Below are 21,714 nucleotides of genomic sequence, written 5' to 3' on the forward strand. Positions count from 1 at the left end.
TGCGCTCATCACATCCTGCACATATTTAATGAACAAATACTAACCGCACTATTAATCAAAAATGTCCTGACGGGTGGTAGAAAAAGTGAACATGCTGCCTTAAGGAAGGAAGGAAGGAAGGAAGCGAGGAAGGAGGCGACTTCCTCTCCTGTGGCGGTAAAAGCCCGTCGGCCCGCCAGGCCGGCTCTGCCGCCCCCTAGCGGCGGCCGCGCGTACCGCACGGTCCCTCTTCAGGCTGACACGCTACCGAACTCTTTGGTCCACCATACGTCAACTTTTGAAAGGATGTAAATACGAACATCTCGGCCGCTTTCCGAGACTTTTAGGCTGAAGCAACCCCGGGATTGGAGAATGCGTGCGCTGGTTCCCCCCAGGTCTTGACTCCGGTCTCCTAGCGGGAGAGTTTTACTCGTGTAGCCTTATTGGCGTGCAACCACCAGCTAACATAGCCACTTTGTTTGCAAGGAAGCTACCTTAGAGTCAGAATGAGCGATTGCTGCGCTGCTACCAACTGTGGTTCCCAGCAGCAGGGGCCCGGGGGCCAGACCCCACTTTTTAACTTCCCTGCTGATGCGGAGCGGTAAGTGTCGCCTATTTACAATCAATATGGGTTAGCCACTTAGCCTCCGCGCTAGCTGCCCGCCTCTAGCGTTAGCTTAGCATCATGTTGGCTAACAGTGGCCAAACTGTCGAAGATGGCGCAGACTGCCGTATGAAAGAAAAGTGCTCCAATCACGCTCCAATCGCGCTTTATGTCTGCTTAATGAATTAATTATTCCCATTTAGAACTCCCGCAAAGCGAAGGGAGCCGCAGCGCACAACTTTATTCATTTAAAGCTAATTTCATCTGAAGTTGCTGCAAATGTGGCACGATTGTGGGAACGTTACTTTAGCGGTACTAAAGGTGAAAAACGTGCTAACCTCATATCCCTGTTTCTATCCATACATCCCTTCAGAGGACCTCGCTGATAGTTCGTCAATGTTCGAACGCGTAAAATCTCGAGAATGCGCCAAAGTTGCGCGTTTCTCTCTTGATTGACGTTGGGGTTGTTGCCGTAATTGTGCTTTTGTGCGCAGATTTTAGTGTCGCGCGCTTTATTTTAGGAGATGTGACATTAACTGGATGGAACCTGGAGCCGAGAGGCTCTCGCCCTTTTGGACCGCAGTTCTGGACCATAGTTTAAGCAGGAACGTCCCCGTCCACGTGTGGACCATCTGCCCTCTACAGGTGTCGGTCCAGACCTGAGGCTCGGTGGGCCAACAGAACCTGCAGACTGGTTCTGAGGAGTCTCAGTTTTGGAAGACTTCTCACGTCAGGAAGCTTCTTCAGCTCCAAAGGAACCGGTGGAACCCCAGAGGTCCAAACACTGTACTGGTTTACTGACGCTGTCGGGTGGTAATCCGCTCTACGGAGGGGGGTCGCCCTGGTCATGTGACCGTCCGTGTCCCTAGGGAGGGATCCCAGTACAGCACTGGGAGCAGCAACTGGTGTCTTTCTTCTCGCGCCACAACAGGAATCTTGTGGTCTTCAGCTGAGTGTCCCGAGTCCTGTCCTGTCCATGCGGCTGTGCTTCTGTCCTCACTTCTCTGTTCTTCTTCATTGTGGATTTAAGAAAGGCCCTACCAAGAGAACCGCACGTTCCTCGGTTGGTCCTTCTCCTTCCCCTCCCTGGAAGGTACCAACTGTGGTTCAGGGTAAACCAGTGCAGCATGGAGACCTCTGGGGTTAGGCCTGAAGGAGCTTCTTGAGGTGAAACACCTCAGCGTGAGTCCAGATGAAGAGAAGGGCCCACGTGTGGCCCCAGCAGAGGGGCCAGGCCCTCATGTGGCCCCAGCAGAGGGGCCAGGCCCTCATGTGGCCCCAGCAGAGGGGCCAGGTTACCGATGGAAGCTGTGTAACCAGGCCCTCGGCCTCTGCTGGGCCGCCTCCTCCTCTTGATGCCCCTTTTCTCTGCTTCAGCTTCTCTCAGGATTGAGCCTCTGTGACCCCTCATGTGATGTCAGCTGCCCTTGTGTGCTGTTCTTTTGTTGTAACGGCTTAAACGCGCGCTGCCGTTACCAGCCGCCCTCCTCTAGCAGGCTGCTAGCACTAGCCGAGCTAGCTGTGGGGGCTCCCCAGTCCTGGAGCAATACTTCCCACCCAGGTGCAGAGTGGATTCCAGGCTACAGAATCAACATGTTAGCTAAAGAAAGCAACCAATCAGCAGTGCCGGGAGGCGGGGCACAGGGAGGGGGCGCGGCCTCTCGCTCCTACAGATCCAGCCCGTGCGGGGCGGTCCAGAGTGGCGTGCGCCAACCTGCAGAGGCATTAAACATTAAGCCCTTCTCACTTGTCTTCCACAGCTGCAAGCAGTGGTTGACCAACTGCTGCCGCCCGGATTTGGCCTCGGAACCTCCCGAACAGCTGCACGTGCTGTACAAACTGTGTGCGAAGCACTTTGAGCCTTCGCTGATCTCCCATCAGGTAATCTCTTGACTATGTCAGCCCACGGAGGAGCGCCTGCACCTCCTTTTGTTGGCCGAGCCAGGTCTAAATACGACCCTACGACATAGCGTAGAGTCCAGTCTGGTTTCCAGAGGGGTCTTCACCGAGGGAGGTCAGGTCAGGGCTCCTGGTGTGACCCACTGACGGAGAGCCGTGACGTGTGCAGGGAATCACCTGTGTCCACGTGGTCGAGCAGGCTGTAATCGGTTGCTGTTCATTTCAGAGCCCCTCGGGCCCCTGGATCTTGAAGGATGATGCTGTTCCGACCATATTTGAAGTTCAAAGACCTGGCAATAACCAGTCCCCCCACAGGAAGCGAACCAGAGAGCCTGTAAGTGTCTCGCCGAGCCAAGTGCCCCCAACCCTAACCCTGCTGTCACCTGTGTAGTAAACACGTGTGTTTCTCTTTGTGCAGCTGGAAGAGGAGCATCCCTTTGCTAAGAAGGTCAAAGGTAGAGTGTGTGGCTCACATGTGATGGGTTAACCTTGACTAGTAGTGGCGCTCCTGACCCGTGTTCTGCTCCCTTCAGAGCTCCCGGCACCAGCGGAGCGTCCTGCAGACCCGGCGATGGCGTCCGGGGAAAACAGCACGTCCCTGTTGCACGTTGATGACCCGGTCCTAGAAGATCCCCCCAGCTGTAAAGCCAAGGAGATCCTCAAGGCCTATTTCAAGGAGAACCTGGCCCTGACGGGATTCAGCATCACTGCTGCCAGCCTCAGCAGCGAGGAGCCCATGGCGGGCGGGCCGCACACGCTCAGCCCGGTCTGCATGGAGAAGGTCGACAAGAAAGAAATCCTCCACCTGAGCGAAGACCTGATGCGGGAGGAGATCCTGAAGAGCCTGAAGCTGGCCCGCTTCTTCTCCATCCTGCTCCACGACGTGACCAGTATCGAAGGAAAAGAGCAGATCCCCGTTTTCATCAGGTCCGTCACCATCGACGGGTTCCCGCAGAAGCACCTGATCGGCTTCCTGCCGTGCGACGCGGATGCGGAGAACCTCTTCTACATGCTGCTGTCGGAGCTGCGCAGCAAGTGGGGCCTGAGGATGGAGCACTGCCGAGGCCTCACCTACCTGGTGACGGGCAGCATGTGCCAGAAGATCCGCGACCTCACCTGCAGGATCCTCCAGGAGTTCCCCCAGGTGGTGCTCTCGCCCAGTGACCCCTACGCTTTCAACATATGGATCATCCGCTGCATGCCGGTGCCGTCGATCCAAAAGGTGGCCGACGCCGTGGAGGAGGTGGCCGCGCTGCTCAGGAGAACCCCAGATTTGTGGAAGCGCTTGGAGGGCAAGATTCAGATGGTCTACGGGCACGTGAAAGGGGAAGCGGAGCGGATCAAGGCGGCTTTGAGCCAGAATTGGGAATATTGCACAGACGCCTTCCAGATCATGCTGGACATTCTGGAGCCCTTTCTGAACTGCATCAACGAGATCATCTCCAAGGTGGACGAAGACACCGCGGAGCAAATGGCCAAGCTCAAACCGGTTCTGAAGAACTTCAACTTCATCATCACGCTGGTGGTTCTGAAGAACACCCTCTGCTGCGTGAGCATCCTTAACTCCAGTCTCAGGGGAATCATTAGCATCAGTAGTACCTTGCAATACACCATTTCTAACGCCTTAAAGCTAGTCAGCAAGTACCAACAGGAACTCGCAATATTGCACAGGAAGTGGTTCTCGGACGCGGTCGGCAGGGCTAAAAAGCTGGTGGTGGAGATCTCCAAACCGGAGCTGGAGCAGGGGCCTTCCTCCGAAACCCCGCTGGACGACTTCTACCGGGAGAGCCTGAGCCGGCCCATTCTGCAGTACCTGGTGGCGGAGGTGAAGAGGGTCTTCAGCACCGAGATGGTGCGGATCCTCCGCTGGCTCTCCTTGGTGCCCTCCTACATGGCTGACCACAACTTCAGCATCCGGCGGGACAAAGTGGCGGACGCCAACCTGAACAACCTGGCCAGACCCGACACCTTCTACGAAGAGCTGGGTTCCTGGGAGGTGAAGTGGAAGCACGCCAGCAAGCGCCGGATCCTCCCCACCACCGTCTTTGCGACGCTCAAGATCCCCGACATCGGCTTCTACCCCAACGTGCAGAGCTTGCTGAGAGTGCTGGGCACCGTTCCCTGCGTCAACGCCGAGGCCGACGTGTACGGCCAGTACCACATGGTGCTGGAGCGCTGCCACGCCTACCTGAGCGCCACCGCAGAGGACCAGAGAAGGTGCAACATAGCCTACGTCTACGTCAACCAGGACGTGCACTTCAGCATCGAGAAGATGGTCGACTTCTACGTCCAGAAGCACCCGGAGGTTCTGCAGCTGCTGCAAATCGTGAGTAAAGCCGGCAAACGCGTGACCCCGTGACCCCGACGCTCGATGACACTCTCGTCTGTGTTGCAGGACGCCGACGTGAAGGAGAAGCACCCGCAAGGTGAGTTCCACATCTGAGGGTTCGAGGGTTAGGGTTAGACTCTTGTGGTGGACCTGAGGTGGAACCGCAGACGGATCTCGTCTCGTCTCTCTTCTCTCGTCTCGTGTGTTTGACGGTCGCTCTGCGTTCTCTTTCCAGCGGCGCCGCACTGCAACCATGGCGAGAAGGACACGGAGGAGGAGGTGCAGCTCCTGAACCTGGAGCTGGATGCTGAGAGGCTGGTGGAGCTCAAGTGCGCAGAGACCGACAGGGAGGCTCTGAAGTCGGCCCTGCAGGCCGCAGTGGTGGCTGCGTCCGCCGGTCGCAGCAGAGCGGGCGGAGATTCCCCGCCACGGGATGGAGACGTGGAGTACGTGACCAAATCGGAGATGAAAGAGGTTCTCAGCGTGTGTGAGAATGCGGTCAGGGAGGGGATCCTCATGGAAGTGGGCAACTCCTTCTTCTCCTTGTTCATCGACTGCGTGGTGAGGTTTGGAGAAAAGGACCGTCTGCCTCTCTTCCTGCGCTTCGTGGACAGTTTCGACGTCATGCGCTTGGAGCTGATGGGCTTCGTTGATGCAGATCTGGATTGTGAGGACATGGTACAGAGTCTTCTGGACATAGTGACGGTCAAGTGGCATCTGGATCTGAAGAACTGCCGGGGCCAAGCGTACCTGGGCTCTGGGGACGTGTCGTATAAGCTGAAGGCCTTTGCCTGCAAGGTCCAGGAGAAGTACCCCCTGGCCATAAGCACGCACTGCTCCTGTTACTCCTTCAACACGTGGTGGTCCAAGTCCATCCCGGTCTCTGCGATTAAACGGGCGCTGGACCTATTTGAGGAGGTCTTGAGGTTTTTTGGCAGCAGTGCGAGCCTGCAGAAGCAGCTAGACCAGGTCATAGCCTTTGGTCTGCGGGAGAGCTATGAGAAGGTGCAGGAGTTTCAGGGCACGTTCTGCGTCCTTTGGCAAGAGAAGCACGATTCCTACGAGGCTTTTGTGCAGATGTTGGAGCCCCTGGTGGAAACCCTGGAGAAGATGAAGAAAAACCCCCAACGATGGACGGCCCCCGTGTCCGAACAAGCCGGAGGGCTGCTCCTCAGGGTGATGCAGTTCGACTTCATCATCGCCATGGTGGTTTTGAAGAACGTGTCCTCCTTCACCAGGGAGCTGAGTGCAGGGCTGCAGAAGGACCACCTGAGCGCCGCCTCTCAGCTGTGCCAGATCAGCGGCATCGTGGCCACGCTGAACCGAGTGAAAACCACCATCAAAGTGTTCCACCAGAACTGGTTCGACGAGGCCTCCGCCATCGCCCACAGCCTCGGCGTGCAAGTTGAGCTGCCCGAAAGCCTGATGTCCAGAGACGGCCTGATTAAGCCGCTCAGCTTCTACAAGGACAGCGTCAGCGTGCCTCTGGTGGACAACCTCATCAGCGCGGTCAAGGATCACTTCTCAGAGGACCACAAAGAAGCCCTGAACTTCCTCTCGCTGGTCCCGTGCTCCGTGACGGTGAGCTACATGTTTGAGAGTCTCAAGTCCAAGCCTCCCCTTTACAGCAGCGACCTTCCCGACGCCGACAACTTCTTCACCGAGCTGTGCTGTTGGAGGGTGACCTGGAAAACCAAAGTGGCGTCTGTGACCATCCCGGCCACCATCTTCAGCACGCTGCGCCTGCCCATCATGCAGTACTTTGGGAACATCAACACGCTCCTCAGGATCATGTCGGTTCTTCCCAGCACGGCCCTGGAGGACTGCGGGGTGGTCTTGCGCTACCTGAAGTTCCAGGAGTACCTGAGGAGCACAGACAGCACCGAGCGCTCGCCCTGCCTGGCCATGCTCCAGGTCAGCACAGACTTCAGCAGAGACCTGGAGCACATGGTCACCCAGTGCCTCAAAGTTACCCCACAGGCGCTGGAGGGCATTTGTCTGGTACGTGCGCCTTTCGCATCATCTCCGAGTTCTCACGCTCCACCTTTTGGAATTTCTGCTGCATTAAAAATGGTTTTCCTCCTCTTACAGGAAAAGGAATCCAAAAGTTTTGTCAGGACCTTGGAAAATGATAAGGAAGGTATGGACAGAGAGGATTATTGCTGCTAGAGAGGGTCACCTCATAGATGCACACGCTGTGATGTCATGGGGCACACACACACACACACACGCGTGTTGTCGTACACTCTTGTATATGGGGGGGCGTCTACAGTATAACTACAGATTTAGTCTTTTAATAATCTAGAATTGTGGTTTTTTTTTTTTCCCCCCAGTTGATTCTGTCAAAAGGGAGGAGGAAGAGGACGAAGACGGGGACACTCCTCCAGGAAAGGTGGGGGCGGAGCTGAAGGCCGTGGACGAGAACGGCTGTATCGGGGACAACAGTGAGAGCCTGAACGCGGTCTTCAGCCTGGCGGCGCTGCTGCGCAGGAGGAGCAGCAGCCTGGCTCAGCTCGGTGACCCGGACAGAGCCCTGGTCCTGCAGCAGCTCAGCCTGTGCCACTGGGTTGGAGGCCAGGAGAAGGACACCCCCCCTCTGAGCGATGGGGACACGGTGAGACTTCTGATAGATGGAATCCGCTCTGCCATCCTGAAGGAGATCCAGGAATCCCCGTTCTTCTCGCTCATCATAGACAAACCGGTGCGGGATGCCGACGGGGTGCAGCTGCCCGTCTTCGTCAGGTACGTGGAAGAGTCGGCCCCGAAGGTGGAGCTCATGGGGTTCCTGCCCTTGGACGAAGGCTGCGGCGTCGATGCCCAAGCACGGCGCCTCGCCGCGGTCCTCACTGACGACTGGCACCTGCCCATGTCCCAGTGTCGGGGGCAGGCTTTCATGCGCTCCGGCACCGGCTATGAAAGCCTGAAGCAAATGTCTTTGAGGTTCCTTGAGCTCTACCCCCTGTCGGTGGTGACCCCCAGCGAGTCGTGTGGCCTGGCCCACTGGCTGGTGGGGAGCGTCCCCTGCCCCCCGGTGGCCCGCGCGCTGGCGCTCACCGAGGACCTGCTGGCCTTCTTCGACGAATCGCCGGGGCTGCAGCGGCAGCTGGCCCAGACGGTGGACAAGTTCCTCAACATGCCCCGAGAGGCCCTGGAGGAGATGCCAGAGACTTGCTACTCCAAGTGGAACAAGAGGGAGGACTTCTTTGACCTGCTTGTTGACACGCTGGAGGCCGTCCTGAGCTGCCTGGACGCTTTCGTCTCCAGCGCCGCAGGCTCCAAGTCCAAGCATGCAAAGGTTCTCTCCACCCGCCTCAGAGGCGTGGACTTCATCGTCACCCTCGTCATCCTGAAGAACGCCTGTGCTCCCCTTCGGAACTGTAGCACCGTCTTCCGCTGTGGAAACCCCGCGGATATCCTCTGCGAGGTGGAGAAAATCCCCTCCATCGTGGAGATGCTCAACAAAATGCTGCGAAATGTGAATCATCTCCACTCCGCCTGGTTTGAGCAGGCGTTCCGGCTGGCGACCAAGCTTGCTCCCGAACAGGTGTGCTTCTCGGAGGAGGTGGGCAACTGGGACTCTCCGGAGATCTACTACCGGGAGCAGCTGAGCGTGCCGCTGCTCAGGAGTCTGGTGGAGGAGATGCAGCACAGCTTCTCAGACAGCCACCTGAAGGCCCTGTCGCTGCTGTCCTTGCTGCCTTCTTGCACTCCTATTCTGACGGAAGCCACCCAGCAGCCGTACAGCCTCTACTTCTCAGAGCTGCCAGAGCCAGAAACGGCAACGCAGGATCTGAACATCTGGGCATCCATCTGGAGGGAGAAACACCAGGAGGCTCCTCCAACATCGATCGCTGAGACGCTGGTCCACCCGGAGTCCAGGAACCACCCCACCGTGTCCCTGCTGCTGAGGCTGGTGGCTGTCCTGCCCAGTGTCAGCATGGAGTGGGACCTGATGAGGACCACTCTGAACTCCACCAGGCTTCTGTTGAAAGACGCCGTCTGCACGGGGAACAGGTTCGATCGCGTCATGCTGCTCTCCCACCGCTCGACCCTGCTGCACTTGCCTGAAGCCATTCAGAGCTTTGTGGACGTTTGCGTGGACAGCAGGTCCTTTCTTTCTCAGGTGAGTTCCCGTCGGCTCGCGTCTCCTAAAGGTTGATGGTTCAGGACACTTCTACAGGCACTTTCTTCTCCTTTCAGGTGGCTGCAGCAACACGGACTCTCAGACTAGAGGCGGGTAAGTGTCTCCCTCCCTCACACCTGTCTGCTGGCTCCTCAGGTGTGGCTGCAGGTGTTGCTCCCACTCTGGGGGTCCAACGAGCACCCGTGCAGTGTTAGGTGGTGGTGTGAGGCCTTGAGGGTCGACCACAGCAAAACAACTCCCTCTGGACTTTACTGGCACCAGTGGAATAACTGGAGAGGTTCCAGATCGCCCCACCTCCTACATGCTCGGCCTGTTGCACAGTAGCTTAAAATGGCACTGCCGAGGTGCCCTTGAGCAAGGGAGCGAAGCCACAAATGCTCCTCGACGGCCCTGCCATGAACTGGTGACCCATCCAGGGGGGGACCTGCCTTCACCCACTGTGGACCGTCCCCGTGAGTCCAAAAGGGATGAAGTGGTTGAGCAGACTTTAATAACAAGAGCCTTCGTATGAGGGTCCTGGTGTTCCTGGCCTGGTGGGGCCCAGAAGGGCAAAAGTCTGGATCCTGGTGCTGACACGGTGCCAGCGATGACAGCAGGCAGCAGATTACAGGCCGAAGACACACCCAGGTCAGGCAGCCCACGTAGGACTGTTGGAGGGGACGTTTGGGGCGTCCACAGTCCAGCAGCTACAGGGGACAAGTCCCGGTCTGGGCCACATCCAGAACGGGGGTGTGAGGTTATTAAAGGCTGGGTCCCTGGCAGGATGGTGCTCCCCGTACTTCAGAAGGTCAAAGTTCTCCAGTTCTCCCCACACATAAAGACTGGTGAGCCCGTCTGGGCTGAGACCAGGAGGAGGTTTTGGATCTGGATGAACTCTGAGTCCTGCCAGGCAGCTTCCTTTGCCTCTCCAGAGGAATCTGCCAGTTATGTCAATCAACCAATCTTTATTTATACAGCGTCTTTTACAATCACAATTGTTTCAAGGCGCTTCCCAGAATCCCAGGGCCTGACCCCAGACAAGCAACAGTGGCAAGGAAAAACTCCCCTTTAACAGGAAGAAACCTGGAGCAGGACCAGGCTCATGTAGGGGGACCCTCCTGCTGATGGCCGGCTGGGTAGAGAGAGAGGAGAGGAGAGGGGGGGAGGACAGGTAGAGGATAGGATAGGTAAGAGAGGAGAGGGGTAGAGGAGAGGAGACCATTTCCCAGTGGGGTGCCAGAGGCCTGTCAGGTGATCATGTCTCTGTGAGTCCCTGCTGAGACGTTGGCAGGCCTCCCTGCCAGTGGCCCCCCAGCCTGTGGCCCCCTGCCAGTGTCCTCCCTGCCAGTGGCCCCCTGCCAGTGGCCTCCCTGCCAGTGGCCTCCCAGCCAGTGGCCCCCAGCCAGTGGCCTCCCTGCCTGTGGCCCCCCTGCCTGTGGCCTCCCTGCCAGTGGCCCCCTGCCTGTGGCCCCCAGCCTGTGGCCCCCAGCCAGTGGCCTCCCTGCCAGTGGCCCCCAGCCAGTGTCTCACTGGAGTTTCTTTCGTCACTATGAAGAATCTTTCATGGCTCCAATCTTTAAAGGCAACATGGGACCTGTAGAGCAGTGGATGAAAGGTCTCTCTGGGTCGGGGCCTAATTTCGAGGGGCTGCTCCCCCATCTGAAGTGGTGGAGCAGCAGATGTTCCTACAGCCGGTGTGACCTTAGTGGGGGGGTGATATTGAAGCCTTAACTCTGGAGTTCAGGTCAAGTCCCAGATTTCGGACCGCTCCAGCATCATTGAACCAGGTGTGATTTGGTGCCATTAATATTTCTTTGTATTGTTTGAAGCTGGAGGCACCAAAGCAACGGCGGCAGCTGCAGCAGAGGCCTGCGAGACGTCTGCTGACCCTCTGGTGAGTTTGGACCACAGTGAAGACCTGCTGAATGCTGCTCAGGGGCCCAGAACCATGGTGTCCTTCTACGAACCGGAACTGCGGGAGCAGATCATTAAGGAACTGTGGGACTCTCAGTTCTTCACCATTATCACCGAGGAGGCTGTGGACATCGATGGCGGGCGCTACGTCCCTCTGTCCATCAGGTATCTAAACAAAGAGGACATCCAGTGTGAGGAGACGCTCGCCTTCATCCCCTTGACCGAGGATTCGGCCCAGCTTTCGGAGGCCATCGAGACGGCCCTGTCGGAGAAGTGGGGGCTCAACATGGAGTACTGCAGGGGACAAGCTGTGCTCGGCGTTGGGACGGAGGGGGCTCAGATGAGAGCGGTCAGCTCGGCCATGGCTCAGAAGTACCCCCACGCCGTGCGAACACTCAGCTCCTCTCTGTCCCTCAACGTGTGGCTGGCGCGCTCCTCTCCGGCCCAGGAGGTGGCGAGTGGAGCCGCCCTCATCCACAAGCTGCTGCAGTGGCTCACCGAGGACGCCGGGCGCCAGAACCGAGTGGAGGACACGATTCACCAGCTGTACGCTCACGATGAAGGCAAGGTGGGCCGGCTGAGGGACGGGCTCATCAAGAACTGGGAGAAGAGCCACGACATGCACGAGGTGATGGTGGAGACCCTGCAGGTCATCGTGCTCTGCTTGAACCAGCTGAAAGACGAAGGAAGCCCTCCCAGCCAGCAGCAGGCCTCGGGCTTCCTCGACGCCATCAGGGACTTTGACTTCATCCTGGCGGCCGTGGTGCAGAAAAACGTGCTGGCGGCCACTAAAAAGCTGAGTCAGTCCTTCCAGGGGAAACCTCTGGACATGCTGCTGGCTGTCAACAAGCTGCCGGAGGTGAAGCTGTCCCTCAGGAACCTGAGGAGCGACCTGGACACTTGCCACCAGGCCTGGTTCCACGAAGCGGTTGCCGCGGCAACCAGGCTGCAGGTGAGCGTGGCGCACCCGCTGCTGCTGGAGTCCTTGAGTGAGCTTTACAAAGAGTCGCTGAGCGTGAAGGCGGTGGAGCACTCCATCGCCCAGGTGGAGGAGCTCTTCACAGAGAAGGTGCTGGACACGCTGAGGTGTCTGGAGATCGTGCCTTATGCTATGGCTAAAGTGGAAACCAGCGCTCTGGCCGGGCTGGTGCTTCACCTGTACCGGGAGGACCTGCCGGACCAGCTGTCTCTGCACTCCGAGGTCAAGTCGTGGAAAGAGAAGTGGCTGGACCCCCTGGCAGGGTACCTCCCCACCACGGTGCTCGACACGCTCAAGACCACCCAGATAAGAAGCTTCAGCAACATTGAAACGCTCCTCAGGCTTCAGATCATCCTGCCCTTCTCGAGGAGGGAGACCAATTTCAGGCAGGGGAGACGAAGCCTCCCGGAGTTTGTGGGGCAGGACAGGCGGCGTCTGAGCGAGCTCCATCCTCTGTGACGGCCCACATCTTCCAGCACAGCACATCTGGGTGGTGCAGTAACATCTCCTACCTGCTGACAGCGCGACTACTTGTACATTGGTGATATAGGTGTTTTGGTATATTTTATAAATCCTCTATTTTGTACAGTTGTAGTGCTCAATGGGACGTCTGGCAAAGGCTCCGGTGATGCTGAGCAGTGCTGCTGTGCCTTGATGCAGAATAGACTCCGTCTCTTTTAATACCCGTGTCCAGGGTCCCGTCAGGTTGGACCGGATTGATTTACACAACTCCATTAAAATGCTAAAACTGGCACCTGGCCGGGGCACGATTACAACTGCCCCCTCGAGTCTTGGCAAAAGCTGATTTGCTTATTTGTAGCTTTGAGTGAATGTTCCTTCTATAGGAAAATCGACATATATTTGTCCAAAAAATAAATAAAACCCTCCCAAAAGAGTTCATGCTTTATGTCTTTCTTATGGCCTTGCACGAGCACCGCTTGCTCACGCACGCTGTCGTCGGTTGTAATGTCAGGGCGGAGCCACAAGGGGGCAGACTGGCGCCGTCATTGGCCAGCAGAGACCGGAAGAGTGGCACGTGGCTCCCGTCCTCTTCCAGATAGAGACTAATTATCATCCTCCATGTAACGAACCATCCTCTGACCTCCCTGCTGCTGAGGCTGTGTGTGTGTGTGTGTGTGTGTGTCTGAGAGAGAGAGAGAGAGTGTGTGTGAGAGAGAGTGTGTGTGTGTGTGAGAGAGAGAGAGTGTGTGTGTGTGTGTCTGAAGAGACAGTGAAACAGCTCAGCCGAGTTATAAGAAGTGTCAATAATGCATCAAGGCTAAAATACTAAACAATTTTAAGAAGCACGTACAAGTCAATCTATAATATATATTATTATACAATATATATCAGACAATAATGATATATATGATAAATATAAATCAATTAAATTGCTTTCATTTGTGCGATAAAATAGCATTTCTTTACAATTTAGCTTCTGAAACGAAGCCGTGGGTTGAAGGTGCAGCAGCGTCTGGAGACAAAACCCTGATTGTTGCTGCTGCGTTGCCCCGTGTCAAAGGTTCCTCTGGCCCTGCTGAACCAGCACACCAGAACCACAGGTGATCAGAACTGACCGGCCCGGACCGTCAACGCCCTGGAGTCCTCAACCAACAGCTGCTGTAGCTGCTGCTGTAGCCACTACAACTACTGCTGCTGAAGCTGTTGTAGCTGCTGCTGCTGCTGCTGTAGCTGCTGCTGTAGCTGCTGCTGCTGTAGCTGCTGCTGTAGCTGCTGCTGTAGCTGCTGCTGCTGTAGCTGCTGCTGCTGCTGCTGCTGCTGTAGCTGCTGCTGTAGCTGCTGCTGCTGTAGCTGCTGCTGTAGCTGCTGCTGTAGCTGCTGCTGCTGTAGCTGCTGCTGTAGCTGCTGCTGTAGCTGCTGCTGTAGCCACTACAACTACTGCTGCTGAAGCTGCTGTAGCTGCTGCTGTAGCTGCTGCTGCTGTAGCTGCTGCTGTAGCTGCTGCTGTAGCTGCTGCTGTAGCTGCTGCTGTAGCCACTACAACTACTGCTGCTGAAGCTGCTGTAGCTGCTGCTGTAGCTGCTTTAGCTGCTGTAGCTGCTGCTGCTGCTACTGTAGCTGCTGTTGTAGCTGCTGCTGCTGTAGCTGCTGCTGCTGCTGTAGCTGCTGCTGCTGCTGTAGCTGTAGCTGTTGTAGCTGCTGTAGCTGCTGTAGCTGTGGACCTCTACATGTGACTTAGACCTGGACAAGCAGAGAAGACAGACAGATGGACAGTAGCTTATTTGACATGATGAGCAGATGAGTGTTTTCCACAGACGTATATTATATAAGATTATGGACTATGTAATTCTTTATTATCAGGGTGTCCAAACAACTCTTTAAGAAGCCTCCAGTTGATCCAAAATGCTGCAGCCAGAGTTCTGACAGGTATTGACAAAAGAGATCACATGACTCCTTTACTGGCGTTGCTTCATTGGCTGCCTGTTAAATTTAGAATAATTTTTAAAACCCTTCTTTTGACCTACAAGGTCCTCAGAGGCCTAGCTCCATCCTACCTGGAGGAGCTAGTGACACCTGACCAGCCCAATAGACCACTCCGCTCTCAGAATGCTGGTCTACTGGTGGTTCCCAGAGTCTCTAGGAGTAGAATGGGGGGCCGAGCATTTAGCTACCAGGCCCCCCTGCTATGGAACCAGCTCCCTGTCCAGGCCCCCCTGCTATGGAACCAGCTCCCTGTCCAGGTACGGGAGGCTGACTCCATCGCTACTTTAAGATCAAACTTAAAACCTTCCTCTTTGAAAAAGCTTATTGTTACTAATTCAGTAGTTCCAGTTACTATCATAGACAGACAGATTATCATATTTAGGGGGTCGTCTAATCGTTAGGTCACATCTTAGCTGTGCTGTTATAGGCCGAGGCTGCCGGGGTCCAGAAACATGATCACCTGACAGGCCTCTGTCACCCCACTGGGTCATGGTCTCCACTCCTCTCCTCTCCTCTCTCTCTACCCCCCCCCCCCATCAGCAGGAGGGTCCGCCTACATGAGCCTGGTTCTGCTCCAGGTTTCTTCCTGTTAAAGGGGAGTTTTTCCTTGCCACTGTTGCTTGTCTGGGGTCAGGCCCTGGGATTCTGGAAAGCGCCTTGAAACAATTTTGATTGTATAAGACGCTATATAAATAAAGATTGATTTGATTTGATTTGAGAAGGAGACTGAAGTCCACTTCAACAGGATGTAGTCACCTGAGTTGTGTTGCTCCTGAGCCACCTCAGATGTTCCTGCTAACAGATTCAGCTTTAACCTACTTCTCCTGTGGGTGCCGAGGTGTCCCAGAGGACATGAAGTACTCCAGGCATGTGCCATGTGACAGTGCTCTGTCCCAATACAATAGAGACAACAGGAACCAGGTCCACGAGGGAAGGACGCAGGCCGGTCTTCATGTCCTCACAACATCCATCTTTCACAACTTTATCTCTTTGTTTTGTTTTCAACGCGTTGGGGCCGAAACCCCAGGAACCTTTGCAGGTGCAGCAGGTCCGGTAAAGATGACACATTTACTGGGTCCCACACCTCATATTTAAAGGAAGGGCTCTACGGCGCCACCTACACACTTCTACTCGCTTTATTGTCCATGTGGACGAATTTGATTACACCCTGTTTGCAACCTCCTCTGCCCTCAAGTGTTTCAACTGTGGCAAAGAGGGACATCTAGCCAGGGCTTGACCGAGCCGCCCAGCCCCATACGTGGCAGCGCCGGCAGCACCTTCGGCCCCGTGGCCCGTTCTGGCGCCGAGTCGTCGGTGGTTCGGTGCGGAGGGAGGCCCCGCTGTCCAGGACGGAGCGGTAATGGAGTCGCAGGCAGAGGAAAAACAGAGTGAGTGTGTGTGTGAGACTGAGGTGAGTGGGGAGAGCGAGAATGTGGAGATGGTGGTGGAGGTGACTGGCGAGAGTGGCGAGGCGGGGAAGGTAATGGATTTAACTGGGGTGGCGATTGAAGCATTGTGTGGTTTGGGTCAACTGGGTAAGACTGGTGAGTTGATGGGTGAAATAAGTAAACTGGGTGAGGTAGGGGAGACGGGAGACATGGGTCAAACAGGTGAACTTGGTGCAGCGGTAGGTGAAGTGAGTCAGGCGACAGGTGAGCTAGGGGTGCCCGGGATAGTGACTGGTGAGCTCAGGTGAGCTGGGTTAGGGAGGTGCGGGTACAGGTGAGGTGGTGGTGGTGTGTCTGAGTGGTGGCTTGTTCCGATGAAGCGGCGGAACAAGCGGAAAAGTGTCATGAAAGATAATGGAAGAGACAGTAAAGCTGGACGGCTGGAAGATGCAGCGGCCGGCACAGACACTAGTGATTATGAGTACATGTCCAACTCTAGTGAACTGTCAAACACATTGTCTGACACTCAGGGGAATGACTTTTACCCTCCAAGAATGTACAAAAGTTTTCTCACACAGACCAAGGGCATGAGGGGCCCTGATCTTCCCTGACAAGCTCCTTTTTTCCAGTCGGCGAGTCTTACCGACCCTGAGATTTTTAGGCTCAAGAAACACGTGGGCAAGGCCAGAAAACAGCTCAATTTATAAACAACAAGACTGCTCATTGTGTTTCCTTGTATTGTTTTACTGTCTTTGTTTTTAACTTCCCCCTCACCATGGATGTGTTCAGAGTGGGAACGTTGAACATGAACAGGGCCAGAGACGTAAGGAAAAGGGCACTAGTGTTCGACACAGCACGGAGGAAACGCGTTGATGTCATGTTCCTGCAAGAGATCCACAGTGATGGAGGCACTGAAGCGGACTGGGAGAAGGAGTGGGAAGGGCAGGCGTCGCTGAGCCACAACACCATCCTCAGTGGTGAAGTGGGCCTCCTCTTTTCTAGGGGCTTCACTCTATCATGGAGTTGGAGCATGTGGTGAGGGGAAGGTGTCTGCTGGTGAGGGCACGCCTCCAGAACCACTCCTTGGTTTTTATTAATATTTATGCTCCCACCAACGGCACAGAGAGGAAGTGCTTTTTAGATAAAGTCAGCACGAGATTGAACGGTTGTGGGGCAGAAGAGCTTTTATTCCTGGGTGGGGATTTTAGCTGCACAGAGTCTTTTTTAGACCGCAACCATGCAGAGCCTCATCCAGCCTCTCAACACAGTCTGAGACAGACCTATTCTCATGGCCTGGTGGATGTGTAGAGGAGGATAAACACAGAAAACAGGCAATACACATGGTTCCGCCTGAGTGAAGATAGGATCTCCTCGGCCAGACTCGACCGATTTTATTACTTCAAACATCAGTGTTTTCAGGCTGTAAAATTATGCCAGTTGGTTTCACGGATCACTCGTTGGTTTTAAGCAAACTCGGTATAAAGAACATTTTGCCCAAGAGTGCGCACTGGCATTTTAATTCCAGCCTCACACAGGACAATAGTTTTAGAGAGGTTTTACGCCATTTCTGGTCTGGGTTTTGGGGTAGAAAATCCGATTTTATGTGCTTAGGACAGTGGTGGGACCGTGGTAAAACAGAGAAACAGCTCCTGTGCCAGCAGTATACTCTCAATGCCACGCAGGACACACGCAGATCGATTAGAGACCTTGAGACAGAGATAGTGGAGCTAGAGTCGATTGGTAGCTCCACAGGAGAGCGAGGATATATTGAAATCCTCAAGTCCAAGAAAATGGTCTTAAGCAACCTGCTGGACGGTCAGGTACAGGGTGCACTTGTCAGGTCCCGGATTCAAGACTTCACTGAGATGGAGACTCCCGCTAGCTTCTTTTTTGGGCTGGAAAAGAAGCGCGGGCAGAACAGAGTGATACACCCACTGTTTTTGGGCACAGGGCATGAACTCGTAGAGCCGGGCCAGATAAAAAAGCGTGCAGTGGAGTTCTTTTCCTCCCTCTATGAGAGTGAATACTGCGAGGATGACGTTTGATGAGTTCTGCAGGGAGCTTCCTCGGGTCTCCGATGAAACAAACTCATGGCTGGACAGGCCGCTGCAGCTGGATGAGCTCAACGCTGACCTGCATGGCATGCAAGGTCGGAGAGCTCCAGGTGTCGATGGGCTGACTGTAGAGTTCTACAGAGCCTTTTGGGACATTGTGGCCTCCAGGCTCAAGGAAGCTATGGAGCGGGTCATCCACCGGGACCATCACTGGATGTCGATACTGGTCTCATTTCGCTAGACCAGGAAATGGCTTTTGACTGGGTTGAACACAAGTTCCTCTCGAAGGTGATGGAGAGGTTCTGGTTCAGCCCTGGCTTCATAGCGATGATCCACGTCCTGTACTGTGACATTGTGAGTATGCTAAAGTTCAACGGCACTCTGTGTGCTCCCTTCAGGATACGTAGAGGCATCTGGAGAGAGTGAACTTAGCTTCTCTTCCTGCGTGACCTTCCACACTCTGTATCTGGGGTTGTACCATCTATCTGGACCCTCCTGCTTCCAATCACTCAATGCTGACCACATTCTTGCTTGACATCCTAATTGCCTCCACATCCCATCCTTTGGCTTGGATACTGATATATGTGTAACTGAGCCTGGAACGTGATACAAAGCTGTTGCCCATGATGGCAGGCAGCTTACCGTTATCACTGCAGTTTCTTCATGAACATAGACATCATGTGCTACACCCGTAACTGTCTTTGGCAGCTGAGCAAACTTCTTGTCACACTTTGGATCTGGCGGTCCACGGCGGTCTGGCGACTTCTATCATTGGAAAAACATCTGATGAATAAATGGCCATAGCCTATTAGAGGTCCTGGACTGAACACCCCAGGAATATGTCTACTCAAATCAAATCAAATCACTCTTTATTTCTATAGCGTCTTTTACAATCAAAAATGTTTCAAGGCGCTTTCCAGAATCCCAGGGCCTGACCCCAGACAAGCAACAGTGGCAAGGAAAAACTCCCCTTTAACAGGAAGAAACCTTGAGCAGGACCAGGCTCATGTCAGGGGACCCTCCTGCTGATGGCCGGCTGGGTAGAGTTGAGAGGAGAAGGGGGAGGACAAGCAGAGGATAGAATGGAGGGGAGAGGAGAGGAGAGGACAGGCACAGAAACACATATAAAAAAAAAACTATTTATGCAAGCCGCCGGCCGAGTGGGTCAGTGGGGCCGGAGGTCGTCATGCAGCTCCGAAGGCGGCGCTACCTGTAAATGAATACAGAAGGGGGAAGGGGGGGAGCTGAAAAACCACACAAGAATCAGCATAACTAGTCTGCTTGATGAGGAGAGGAGAGGAGAGGAGAGGAGAGGAGAGGAGAGGAGAGGAGAGGAGAGGAGAGGAGAGGAGAGGAGAGGAGAAGGGAGGGGAGGGGAGGGGAGGGGAGGGGAGGGGAGGACAGGACAGGACAGGACAGGACAGGACAGGACAGGACAGGACAGGACTGGGCAGGACAGGAGAGGAGAGGAGAGGAGAGGAGAGGAGAGGAGAGGAGAGGAGAGGAAACCATGACCCAGTGGGGTGACAGAGGCCTGTCAGGTGATCATGTTTCCGGACCCCAGCAGCCTCGGCCTATAACAGCACAGCTAAGATGTGACCTAACGATTAGACGACCCCCTAAGTATGATAATTTGTCTATGATAGTAACTGGAACTACTGAATTAGTCACAATAAGATTTTTCAAAGAGGAAGGTTTTAAGCCTAATCTTAAAAGTAGAGATGGAATCAGCCTCCCGTACCTGGACAGGGAGCTGGTTCCAATTCATATTACTGATGTCATATCATGAACGTGTATTGAGTCCTAATTGAGGTGTGTCATGTCCTCCTTTTGAGGGAAGGATTATGACTGATTCCTCCTTCTGTCCCTTGAGGGGTGTTAGTCATAGAATTAGGTGGTGTGGGTGCAGGTGGTTCCTGCTCAGGTACGTTAGCCATTCTGTGTATTTGCCCGGAAACGCCCGTCTCCTCGTCTTCAGGTCTTAAATAAGCAGTTAAGGATGGGTATATAGATTAAGGAGGACAAGAATAATGTGGTTGTCCTTCCTTTACTTTTTCTTTTAATTTCTTGCCTTTATTGTGACCTTCTCATCTTTTAACAGACTCCTCGTACCAGACTTTGGCACGATGGAGGCCATATTTATCCTCTTTTTGGGATCAGACTCTGCCTTTTCTTTTGTAGTATCTGAAGCCTGTATATTGATTCTCAGCAGGCCTTTACCTCTGTAAGATCTTAACTTGTTTTTCAGCCATCCTGGCACCATCTCAAACATGTTCCATATGTGTCCTGTCACCTGTGTTTTCATGTGCTCGTGACTGAATGTCTTGTTATTCCCCTATGGGGAGTTGCTGTGAGGGAGTCCCGGGGGCCTACAGGCTCCTGGGTGCTCTTCTAACAGACTGGAGGAGGCACTTGAAGATAGAGCAGATCCTCACTCTGAGATTGAACAAGCTGAAGAATTGGATACATTTGTAAGCGTGGAGGAACCAATAGAAGAAGCTCCAGTTTCTCTTGAAAAACATCTAGACAGCTATGGTGTCTTTGGCTGCGCCTGGTCTGGTGTTGTGCTTGGCCTGCAGATGGAGCTGTCTGGAGCTGTTTGGGAGGCCACCACTCCAGGTGGGGCTCATTAACCTGATGAACCAGTGATGGCTTAAAAACCCGTGTTCAGGACGGAGATGGGGCTGATCGGGCCGAGGGTCAGCTGCTGCCGAACGAAATTGGAAACCTTGCCGAACGCGTCCACTGGAGAGTGCCAGTCCCGTTGTTAAAGCCTCGTTGGGATTACCCTCGTTGGATTCTGATTATACCCTGTTGCACCCTACTGCTTTCACTGTTACCATTGACTGTTCACTTTACTTTTCAATAAATCCCTTTTTGTTAAAAGTGCTTGGTCTCCCCGTTTATGTTGTGGTCATTCGGAGCCAAGTGGTCATGACATATGGGGGCTCGTCCGGGATTCTGAACTTGTCTGCGGAGTGGTGAGTAACTGCCGCAGCCTAATCTATCGATCAGCTGTTTCTTGCTTGTTGGTGCGCCAGCTGAGTTTGTTGGGGAGACCTTTTGGTTTTGGAGCTTTTCCCGTGGTAGGCTGTAGGGCAATTTGCGCTGTTTTTTGTTATTTTAGCTTGTTGTTTTTGCGCTGCTGCCTGGGCTGAAGACTCAGCCGTGAGGGACAGTTGTTCAGTCAGAACAGCTGAAACTCAGCGGTATCGAGTTTAAAAATTTTGGCTCTGGGGCAGAGCGTGAAGAGACAGGTGGAGTTTGGTGGGAGGCGTTCGATACGGGAATCGCTTCGTTGATTCATTCATTCATTCATTCGTTATTCTCGCCCAGCACGCGTCGGCAGGGTTTATGCCACTCTGTTAATTGATTGCTCGCTGTGCCATGTCTGACCTTGATTTGTTTTTTTCAGCTCCGACTATAGCCGCACTGGGGACCTTCAGTAAGGCCCAGTTATTGGAGGTAGCTGACTACTACCACTTGGAAGTAACCGAGTTAAAGGGGAGAAAGAAACGGGAAGTATTTGATTGCTTGTTAACTTCGTTAATGGAGCTCCAGGTGTTGTCGGACGGGACACACATAGGAAAAGCTACCCCTGCAGGTGCGTCAGTTGTCAGTGAGATGGGAGACCATCATTTGACGTTCGAGCAGCGCAAAGAATTATTACAGTTACAACATGAAACGCAAAAGGAGCTGGCTATGCTCAATTTAGAACAAAAAAGACTAGAGTTGAGAACTAAAGAAGAGGAGCGCTTGTTGGAAATGGAACGATGCGTAATCATCGCAGTGAGCAGGGCAATGTGAATAGTATGGTTAAGTTACTGCCTAACTTTAATGAGCGCGATCCAGAGATTTTTTTCTCTTTATTTGAGCATGTCGCGACGGAACGTGGCTGGGGCGTTTCGGATCAGGCAATACTGCTCCAAACTGTCTTAACGGGCAAGGGCCAGGAGGCGTTCATTGCGTTGTCACCTGCAGAGAGAAGGGAGTATGAAAC

At 54.3% G+C, this 21,714-nt stretch overlaps 1 protein-coding gene across 3 annotated transcripts; it reads left to right on the forward strand.

Annotated features, from left to right (window-relative positions):
• Nucleotides 1-188: 188 nt before the first annotated feature.
• Nucleotides 189-12,722, forward strand: LOC101079704 (uncharacterized). 3 transcript variants are annotated; one of them, XM_011617440.2, is made up of 12 exons: nucleotides 189-580; nucleotides 2,344-2,464; nucleotides 2,709-2,816; nucleotides 2,901-2,937; nucleotides 3,016-4,808; nucleotides 4,878-4,908; nucleotides 5,047-6,812; nucleotides 6,903-6,951; nucleotides 7,145-8,934; nucleotides 9,012-9,048; nucleotides 10,764-12,320; nucleotides 12,417-12,722. In XM_011617440.2, exons 1-11 carry the CDS (start codon nucleotides 486-488, stop codon nucleotides 12,284-12,286), a joined length of 7,350 nt encoding a protein of 2,449 aa, XP_011615742.2. In that variant the 5' UTR covers nucleotides 189-485; the 3' UTR covers nucleotides 12,287-12,320; nucleotides 12,417-12,722. The 3 variants fall into 3 exon arrangements, with proteins under 3 accessions (XP_011615742.2, XP_011615741.2, XP_029703849.1); XM_011617439.2 differs by having other exon boundaries at nucleotides 10,764-12,722; XM_029847989.1 differs by having other exon boundaries at nucleotides 5,050-6,812; nucleotides 10,764-12,722.
• Nucleotides 12,723-21,714: the final 8,992 nt, after the last annotated feature.

Source organism: Takifugu rubripes, chromosome 15 (genome assembly GCF_901000725.2).
Source record: "Takifugu rubripes chromosome 15, fTakRub1.2, whole genome shotgun sequence".
NCBI classification, from domain to species: Eukaryota; Metazoa; Chordata; class Actinopteri; order Tetraodontiformes; family Tetraodontidae; genus Takifugu; species Takifugu rubripes.

Coding starts and splice junctions, on each gene's coding strand:
- LOC101079704 (XM_011617439.2), top strand. CDS start 486: ATGAGCGATTGCTGCGCTGCTACCAACTGTGGTTCCCAGCAGCAGGGG. Junction 2,938..3,015: donor CTTTGCTAAGAAGGTCAAAG/GTAGAGTGTGTG, acceptor TGCTCCCTTCAG/AGCTCCCGGCACCAGCGGAG. Junction 6,952..7,144: donor CTTGGAAAATGATAAGGAAG/GTATGGACAGAG, acceptor TTTTCCCCCCAG/TTGATTCTGTCAAAAGGGAG.